This window comes from Hippocampus comes, unplaced genomic scaffold (genome assembly GCF_001891065.2).
Source record: "Hippocampus comes isolate QL1 unplaced genomic scaffold, H_comes_QL1_v1.1 scaffold594, whole genome shotgun sequence".
Lineage (NCBI taxonomy): Eukaryota > Metazoa > Chordata > Actinopteri > Syngnathiformes > Syngnathidae > Hippocampus > Hippocampus comes.
Window position 1 is genome coordinate 197,854 of NW_017804883.1, and position 10,459 is coordinate 208,312.

A 10,459-nucleotide genomic window follows, 5' to 3' on the forward strand; every position below is an offset into this window, starting at 1 on the left:
CGTGTGTGTGTGTGTGTGTGTGTGTGTGTGTGTGTGTGTGTGTGTGTGTGTGTGAATCGTATACATATGCATGCATGCAATGGAAAAAAACATGAGCAGGTTTAAAAACAGGCCTTAATTTGTATAAAAATCACAACAAAGTTCGACTTTTATGACTATGAACCTTTAAAAATATTACTGCAATCACACGAGGCTGATAAGTAATCAATTAAAAATATATATGTATATTATTTTTTATTATATGACGTAAGGGTAATTATATGATGAAGAAAAACTTCCACGATGTAACGCGCACGTTTAAAAAAAAACAAAAAACTTCACTCTCCTTGTTTGTTTAGATTAAGATTAAGTACCACCTCCTAATCAACACTTTGCGATAGTCTCACCTTCCAAATCTAATTACCGGGAGCAATTCATTAGGAGACGAGGACGAAGTCGGGGAGGGGGGCGTTCGGGGAGGGGAGTGTTAAAAGTGAGTCGGAGGCAGGAGTGTTTACTTGCCTTTAAAAGTGTCGATGTGATTTCAAAATTAGACCCGCTTCTTCATGACTGCCCCCCCCCCCAAAGTTATCCATCGTATTGTAATTAGGTCACATTGACATGTGCGGAGCTTTTAATGCAAACACATCACAAAAATTGGAAGTATGGGTGGGGGGCGCACTGTGTCGGAGCTGGGGGGGGGGGACTTCATTGTATCTGAATGGCGCATCTCAGTTTGCAGCTTTTGTTTGCAACTTCTTATTATCAGCGTTACTTATCGTCAACAGTGGGCTTTGTCCTTGCAAATGGCCCCCCAATCAACTGCCCATTTAGCTGCGGCCTAACCTGTGGGTATATATGGTAATGCTTGATGAAGAGGGGCGGAGAATGGGGGGGGGGTGCATTTTTTAACGACAATGTTTTGTTTTTAAGAGAGGAGTATGTTTTCGGGGGGACGGATAGACAGACAGCTGGGAAGGGAGGGGATAGAGGGGAGGGGGAAGGGTCTATGGGTTTAAGAGCCCCTGCACACGTTTGAGACCCTCACTTCTTTTGCCGCACCTCTATCATCATCTTGGAACTAAAAGAGCAGGAAGAAACTCTTTTTATTCAATTTTATCGTTTTGTTTTTTTTTTAGGGGGGGGGCGGGTTATCAGCCATCACAATGATGTCCTACTTGAAGCAGCCCCCTTATACGGTCAACGGACTCAGTTTATCCTCCCCTGGGGTGGACCTGCTGCACCCTACCGTGGGATACCAAGGTAAATCATGAACTATGTCGGAAGGAAAATAAGTGAAGGGAAAATTTTTGGGGGGGTCATTTCGTTCATGCGTGTTTTTCATCATATTTGCACGCAGGCACGCCTCGGAAACAGAGGCGGGAGAGGACCACCTTCACCAGGGCCCAGCTGGACGTGTTGGAAAACCTGTTCACCAAGACGCGCTACCCGGACATCTTCATGAGGGAGGAGGTGGCCCTCAAGATCAACCTGCCTGAATCCAGAGTGCAGGTCAGCCGAAAAAAATATTTTTTCTGTTCATTTTTTTTAAATGTTCAATGAAAAAAAAATCTAGTGCACACAAGACGATGCGATTCAGAAGGCCATTTCCTCACTCATACCTTAAAGAATAATAATAACTGTTTCTTATGAATTGCAAATTCATGAAAGGGTACAATTTGGATTTTTCCAAAAAATCTTTTCTAGAGATTCACTTTTGGAATTGAAGTACTGAAATAGTTCTTGACGATATTCTAATGTATTGAGATGCACTATATGACATCACTTGCAGGGTTTTAAATGGTTTAATTACTGGGGAAATTGTTTAAATGTGTGAAAAATATCATGCATCAAATGTTTATGACACAAACATGTTGTGGTATTAAATGTTTGCACGGGTGTTTCTCCACGTGCAGAGCTTTAAATAACTATGTACGGAAAATATATCGTAACGAATTTTAATCACCATAATTATATTAGCATTTTGGGGTACATATTTTACAGTTCAATGCTGACTTTCGTTTGTTTCTGCATATAGGCAGATATTTACATTTTTATTTGGTGCCTAAAGTGTTAGGTGGGTGCAAAAATGATGCACCAATTGTTTCTAATATTGCACGAGCATTTGCGGGTTAAATTTTAAATGCGTTTTAGAGTTGCAGGCTGTAATTGATCATGTAATTGTCTTGGCCTCTACTGACGAAAAATATTGTTTATTATATTTAATACAATTGTTGCATGATATTGTGTGGATTCAAAGTTTCACAGTCGCATGATTGGCTCTCACTCTGCAGGTCTGGTTCAAAAACCGAAGGGCCAAACACCGCCAGCAGGCCCAGCAGACCCAAAGCGGAGCACCCAGCAAAGCGTCCAGCACCAGGCCGGTGAAAAAGAAACCCTCTCCGGTCCGGGAGGCCAGCTCGGACAGCGGGGCGAGCGGCCAGTTCACGCCGCCCTCCAACGCCTCTCTGCCGCCCGTGAGCACCGCGGCGACGCCGGTGTCCATCTGGAGCCCGGCTTCCATTTCGCCCCTGTCCGACCCCATGTCCGCTTCCTCGGCGTCCTCCTGCATGCAGCGCTCCTACCCGGTGACGTACACCCAGGCCACGTCTGCCTACAACCAGGGCTACACGGGTTCGTCGTCCTACTTCTCCGGCATGGACTGCGGCTCATACCTCTCGCCGATGCACCATCACCAACTGAGCTCCGCTATGAGCCCGATGAGCAACGGAGGAGGCGGCGGCGGGGTGTCCAGCCACCTGAGCCCGGCGTCGTCGCTCTCCTCGTCGGCGTACGGCTACGGAGGCACGGCGGACTGCATGGACTATAAGGACCAGACAACTTCGTCCTCATGGAAGCTCAATTTCAACACCGATTGTTTGGATTATAAAGAGCAGCAGGCGGCGTGGAAGTTCCAGGTTTTGTGATCTGATTTACAGGCCCTGGGGGAGCGGGCGCGAGCCGGCCCGGGGGGAGGGGGGGTGGGGGGACTCCTCTTCTACCTCTTTTCTCCCCCCTTTTTTTTCATCTGAGCATTCACACTCCAGACTTTGATCGAGCAGAAGGAACAATTAAAAAATGACCAACAAGAACGGAACTTTTTGGTGGTGGTGGGGGCGGGGTTAATAAACTTCTTAAGCATCCCCAATGTGATCAAAGTTTTGGCGTGTGCAAGATTTCTGACATGGATGCACTACTTAATTTATGACAAATATGTTTAAAAACGAAAAGACAATCAAACGTTTCCCTCTATTTTCTTTTTTATCCAATTCTGTTTTGTTCTATGTTCTTCTAGATTAATTTCTTCTTTTTTGTTGCTATTTTTTTTTTTTGCAAGCAGCGGTTTAGTGATAAATTATTACAGTTAAAATGGGGACTATGCAGGTAACGCTGTATTTAAATAAATATGAGCCAATTTGCATGTGTACAAAGCCTATATCTGCTGTTTTTGCTTTGTGACCTCTATCAACGTTGCACATTGATGAGAAAAGACATATTGCAAAGTTAGGAGAAAGTAAGGTGCCGACTTCAAAAAACCAAAGTCATACATAGTTATGAGAAATAAGTCACTTAAATTACAAGTCTGACTATTGCCGGACAAAAGACAACATTCTGAGAATAAAGTTGAGGTGAAGTCAAATGTGCAAATTTCAAATTTCCCCAGTGTGGGGCAAATAAAAGTTATCTTATCTCATCTTAAATAATACTCTCAGAAAAGTCGTATTAGGAGAAGTCACAATTAGACCAGAAGATTATAAGACTATAAACACTGATGTATTTCCTTCAACTTCTGACCCACAGTCTCTTCCAAATCAACCCAAGAGCCGATCAATCGAAAAAAATCACTTCCATCTGCTGCAGGGATTAAGATTTTTTTGGGAGGGGAACCGTCTATGTGCAGGATTACGAGAATGGAGGCATGGAGGTATCACTCTAATTAGGACTAGAAGAGGGCTTTGTTGTCTGTTTGACCTCCAATTAGCCGCCAAGGATACATTAAGACAAGTCGGTCTTGAACGCAGCAACGTTTGAATCAAATCTCATCACTGCAATCGGAGGTATGAAAATGTGACATGTGTCTGACTTTGGAAAAGGTTTTGGGGCCACGTTGAAAAGTCACGAAAAGTCTTGGGACGTACAAAGACACAATCAAATGTCCCAGTACCTGTCACTGGGTCACTGAAAAGAATATTTCGCTCCCCCGCAACATCCTGGATCAACTTCAACAGGTTGCGATAACCAAATGACAACAGAGAGCAGAAAGTCATGAGTGGCCCTTATGTAGCAGGAAAAGAGAAGAACCCCCACCCACCCCCACGCGGCCGAGACCACTCGAGTAGCCATTGGCTTTTAATTAAGCACAAGTGCCACCAGAGGGGCCATATGGAGGTGCCAGACGCGCTTTATTAATCCCCTGTTCGCTTGTGAGCATGGCAAACAATAAAGTAGAAGAGCAAGCCTCGGAAGGAAGCTTCTTTTGGCTTTTTTTGGGGGGGGGGGGGTTCTGAGGCCAGGCTTTCCCAAGATTATTCACCTGACTGTGGGTCTGGGAATTCCGTGCCTGATTCCTGACGGCGTGGATGGTCATCCACACTCGAGTGACTAAATTATTGGGTCAAAACAATGTATGCCGATTTTATGAAAAACAATACAGTATTTCAATGTAAAAATAAAGGGTCAGATTTTTTTTTTTTTTAAACCTCAGATGAAATGGGGAAAAAAACTGTTGCAGTTAAACTCCCATCAAACAAAATAGTGTAGAAAAGTTTAAATGTGACTGTTTTTGTTGAGGATGAAATAAAATTGAAATCAAACAAATTGCGAGAAAAGTCATGAAGTTATGAGGATGAATTACTATTGTACCAAAAGTGTTTTTTTTAAAAAAAAAAGTTTAATATGTCTTCGTTAAACGTATGTATTAATTCCCAATTCGTGGGTTCCGATTGAAGCCGCAGGCTCATCGAGATGTTCACTGACTTAGCTGAATTATTTATCAGACAGGTTTGCACACATTTTGCACACTATTTCTCGAAGTCATGATCCTATATAGGACACCCAGTTAATATGTCACATAAGTGAAAGGTCAATCCGTGTCTGGGAACGAGGAAAGGCGCGTCGAGAAAAACGTTTAAAACGGACAATTCCTGATTCAAAATCCCATTGGGAGGGAGAACGGGGGTGGGGGTCGGGGGGTGATATAGACTGTTATTATTATGAGATCAGCTGTGCAGTGACAGGCGCGTGACTTCATTTTTGTGTCAGAAACAAAAGAAAGAAGTGAAAGTAGACCGGGGCGACTGAGCAACTGTCAGAGGCGAGGCGCGGCAACAGCATTAAAAAGCGAACGTGGGAGCTAAGTGGCCAGTTTTGCTGGTGAGAACACAACTGTAGACTATTGTTATGCATAAGCGTGTGTCCTACATTCTATCACATATCAACCACGGCAGCCCCATACATTATTCATCTGTGACAACAACATGAACAACAACACTGCTGCTCCACTCGTGGAATCTCATTTGAATGAGCGAGACAATGGCGTTTGTGTGTACAGCATTAAAAAGCGAACGTGGGAGCTAAGTGGCCAGTTTTGCTGGTGAGAACACAACTGTAGACTATTGTTATGCATAAGCGTGTGTCCTACATTCTATCACATATCAACCACGGCAGCCCCATACATTATTCATCTGTGACAACAACATGAACAACAACACTGCTGCTCCACTCGTGGAATCTCATTTGAATGAGCGAGACAATGGCGTTTGTGTGTGTCATGTTCCGTATTAGACAGCAGGTGGCAGGCGTTCACTCTGCCGCCTGCACACCTGCTGCCCATTTGTCTGTGATTACACCTGCTTTATCTAGGCGCTCCGGCTGTCGACTCATTGCCGGAGTATTGCTTGCCGTGCCACTGCTATTGCCCATGCTCGTTAACCTTACTCGTATTCGATTATTGTTCGCTTACACTTTCTTCATCCCATCGGGATTATTTAAAGACGCATATTTGAGCTAGTACATTATCTTATCCTTTTCCTTGCCGTTCTTTGCAAGCGCTTTGTGTTTTCTCGTTACATTATTTTCCTGGTTCTTGTTTTGACCAGCGTTTTCTGTTGTCCTTTAAGACGGTATTTTTTCGTTTGTAATAAATATTATTTTTTGAGACGAAGGCCTTGTCAGTGTCTGCTGCTTCGGGGATCCACTTATTCTTGTTCGCTCTGTTTGCATACGAAGCAGTCCTTGTTTCCTGCCTTGTATGCAACGTGACAGTGTGCCGGAGTCAGACGGGCCGTTGAGGACGCACGCTCGCGCGAGACACAAAACGGCAGCCGTGGATTTGCAATCTAATTGTGGTTTTATTAGTGTACACGTCAGACAACACTACATATCTATATCTATAAAGTGGATTCCAGGATTCAAGAAAAATCCAGAAGATGTAAAAAATTAGATATTTATATTATTTCTTTATATAAAATGAATGCTTCGTTAATGGTTCCTTCTGTTCATGTAGCCTCTGCACAACATCGGATTATGAACGTTTGGGCAACAAAGCACTCCCATCCTTCCAAAATGTGACAATTTGTGGGTGTGCATCATAAATCGCCTTATCAAAGAGCAACAGGTAGATGGTGTAAAAACAGATTCCATCAATTTAATCCTCAAAGTCACATCAACGAGATGGGTGTCCCAAACAGATGCCAACTAAAGTGACTTGCTATCCTATGGCCTGTGAAATGAAAATGAACTCAGATTGCGAAATGTGTTGACGTATCCACTGGTTATGAAAAAAATTACAAAGTTAAGGAAGGTAGAGTCACTCAAGTGGGTTTAACTGAGGTCATACGGGCATGTCGCGCCGCTTTCTCAACCGCCAAACTATACCGTCCGCCTACATACAATGTAGAGGTCAAAGTTGGAGGGGCCTCAGAGTTTTGTCGCTTACAGTGAGGCCGGGTCAACAAACGCCGCTCACTTGCCTGTTTCAAACACGCCACGTATTCCTCTAAAGGTGGGAGTGGGAACTACTATTAGGCTTGCTAATTTCCTTCCCGCTCGTTAAGCGTGTCTGCCTGAGAGGCAGATGGAGGCATCGTACAGTAGACAGATGCCTCGCCACCAACTCCCGGAGGCGAGCGTGTCTGTTTGAGATGGCGGCGTGCAGGGGGCAGGGCTTGGGTGATAAGCGGAATCAAGGGTTAACGGGTAACGGCGGTGCGTGTTTCCCCTTCAGCCCGGTCGGTGTACACCAGGCAACAAGACTAAACACCACATTGAGCACTGTCGTGTGGATGTGGCTCAATCCTGTGTGCGTGTGTGTGTGTGTGTGTGTGTGATACTGGAAGCGTGTGCCCTCGACGCAACCCCTGCAGCCGTCACACGCAGGGCCACCTGCTTGGGGATTAGAGAGCATGCGGATTACACGCGTCACAATGGAGGTATACAAACACAAATATGGACACGCACACTCAGACGCACGCGCGCAAACCGGACGGGCCTCGAGGCTCACTAATAGCATCGTCACTATCTGTGAATGGGCTCCATTCGGATTTGTGAGGATGGCGATTTCGAGTCAGTGTGTTCACCTGATGTGACGTTACTCTACAGACGTACAGATAGGATGGATGTATAGTCATGAACATGAATTCTTTGATGTGCTACAGGGGGAACAGATGATTAAAACAACACACAAGACGAGTTCAAATTGAACCGTCAAATGAATTTTCTTACGCGAGTAAGACCAAGACTTAAAAAGCAAAGCGCAGGGTTCATCTATAGCAGACATGGGCAAACTACGGCCCGCGGGCCGGATCCGGCCCGTTGGTCTTTTTCATCCGGCCCGCCGAAGGTTGGTACAGTACATAATTATGGTTCGATGTAAATTATTGCATTAATTTCATTTGGACTTGTAATACAGGCATTTAAACGCCAGGTGGCGCAGTTACTTGAAGTCGCAGAGCACAGGGAGGGAGGGGGAGACGATACGGAAGCCCGCAGTAGCACTAAATCAAGTAAGTCCCGCTCGATACGACGAAATAGATGTATCCGCACCGCTATTTTCTGTCATTGGATCCAAAACGGCGACATGCAAGCGACTCTTTGTTGCAGTGAGTTTTCCTGGAATTGCGAAATTTTTACATCCTATATTAGAGCATGGCATCCAAACAAAGAGGAGCGGTAATGGCCGCGGAAGAGAAAATGAAGTGTATCTCATTAAACGAAGCGGGTTACGAAGTACGAAACATTCAGGAGACGCTTGGAGTCTGGAAGACTCAAATCTACGAGACTTTGAAAAACGAGGAAGCGATTCTTGCTCAGTCCGATTCGGGCTATTTCCATGCTCAGAGTGAATTGCTTGCGGCTCGACGGACAGTCCAGTAAATGAACGTTTCCTGAAATGGCTTGACTGTTATCGTGCTAAAAACTTTCCGCAAACTGGACTGCTAATAAGAGAGAAAGCGAGTTCCATAACGCTAACTATGGGCATTGAAGACTTCGAAGCGTCCTGCGGCTGGCTTCAAAAGTTCGAAGCACGACATCAGCTGAGCAACGCTGTCTTGTGTGGTGATCGAGGGGAGGTCGAGTTCGAGACAGTGAGTGAGTGGAAAGAAAGCCACCAGGTCTTTTACTCGTCTCATTTTGGAGCAAATAGTCCTACCTTTGTTATATTTTCTCATATACTGTACCTGTACTGTATGCCGCAGTTTTTGGGCAATATATTGTTGCTCTTTGTTGCTTGTGTTGTCACCAATGTTTGTTGTTAACATACCGTACTTGGACGTTCATACAGGACATATACGTTATCTCACTGTTCTCATGAAAAAAGTATGGTAATACTTGAATGCTTTTGTTCTGTTGATGTTTGGTATGGACTGTCAACATATACGTTTTTTTATATGTACCATATCTTGTGCTGACCCGGCCCACCTGTCAAATTTAGAAATCAATGTGGCCCCCGAGCTAAAAAGTTTGCCCACCCCTGATCTATAGGTTATAGTAAATCAAAACTTCTTAAAGGCCAAATCCACGAAATGTACTGGAGTGACTGATTGGCAACTTGTATTATTACGGTAGCGACAGATAGCGAGTCCTTCCGCCAGTACAGTCCACATACCCCTCGAGCACCCACCACACCAATCCCTCCAAAATACCTCCCTGCCCCCCCTGCAAGCCCCCGCGGGGTTGCTGGGTTTGTTTTGCTAATGACCCCATCCCGTTATGACCTCATTCAAGTTGCGCTGGGTAATTGGTGGCACACTGACACACTGTGGTAAGTTTGACAGAGGGTGGGCTGGGGGGGGCGTGGGCTACGTCCCATTGTAAACACTCCTCCCTGACAAATCAGGTATTGTTATTGATGATTAACGGCAATGGAGTGAATGACTGCCGGTGAGGCAAAGAAAAGGGAAAATAAGGACAATGATGGAGGCCAAGTGATTAATCATTGTCATTCATGTCATGCAACATATGACATTCCAGCACTGTAGTAATGAGTTGACGTATTTACAGTTTGACAGTAAATTACCTCTCTAGTTTGAAATTGTTGTGGGAACAACTTTTTTTTTTTTAATGTAGTGCAGGTTTGGGCAAGGTATGAGCCAGAGGCCTACACAAACTGATCCATTCTTTGCTCCAATAAAAGCCTTGAATTAGGAATATACTGATACGTTACTTCTATCGGTACCAACGCTGTATGTCTATTCTCGCACCAGACCAAGACCCCCTTTTTTCCACCTTGACATAACTATTTTGCCCTCTCCAAGTGTTTATGGACACGCCGAGTTGAATTTTACAGTAAAACTAGCACAATATTAATAATAATAATAATAATAATAATAATAGAAAAATTACACGTGGAATTATTCTCATTCATACATACATATGCAATCAATTTTGTGAAATAGATACGGGTACTTGCGACAGTCTCCTTTGTGTCTTTGTATGGAAATGTTATCCGCACGCCTGCCTCACACTGCCCCCTAGAGGGCACGGTTCACACAACCTTTCGGGAGCTGCGGAGCAAAACCTGAAGGTAAAAGCGCACGACGACTTTAAACCGCAAGGAAAACTGATTCAAAATCCGAACAAACCGAAGATGGAACAACCTTCTTCCACTTGACTTTACTTTTTGTCCAAAATCTTAGGAAACACGCGTGACAGGCTCCTTCTGTATATGAGCTCGCAATTATAATTTTTTTTTTTCCAGGGGTGGCAGCCGTAATAAAAGCCCCCCCCCCCCGCATGTCTCCCAATCAAGCTCATCCCACTATCACAGCGGACAGGGTTTACTTCCAGAGAGACCAAGCGAGGGTATTACGGAGGGGAGAGAGAAAAGAGAGGCAGGCAGGGTATTATAAGCGAGCGGGATGAGAGCAGTGAAGGCATTTGGAGTCTTTATTCGGCTTCCTAAGCCATGGGCTGCACTCCCAATCCGATTGGTCGATAGGGCCAGCCATGTAAATGAAATGCAAAGCAGGGACAGACCCCT

The 10,459-nt window shown here is 44.7% G+C and overlaps 1 protein-coding gene across 2 annotated transcripts in view; it reads left to right on the plus strand.

Annotated features, from left to right (window-relative positions):
• LOC109523353 (homeobox protein OTX2-like) overlaps positions 1-3,406 on the plus strand; it is a 5,279-nt gene extending 1,873 nt beyond the window's left edge. The window contains exons 2-4 of one of the 2 annotated variants that reach the window (XM_019882460.1): positions 1,122-1,242; positions 1,340-1,491; positions 2,274-3,406. In XM_019882460.1, coding sequence (XP_019738019.1) covers positions 1,146-1,242; positions 1,340-1,491; positions 2,274-2,906 — 882 coding nt within the window. In that variant the 5' untranslated portion in view covers positions 1,122-1,145 and the 3' untranslated portion in view covers positions 2,907-3,406. Of the gene's footprint in view, positions 1-996; positions 1,243-1,339; positions 1,492-2,273 lie in introns of those variants that run through there. The other variant, XM_019882451.1, reaches the window with a different exon arrangement.
• Positions 3,407-10,459: the final 7,053 nt, after the last annotated feature.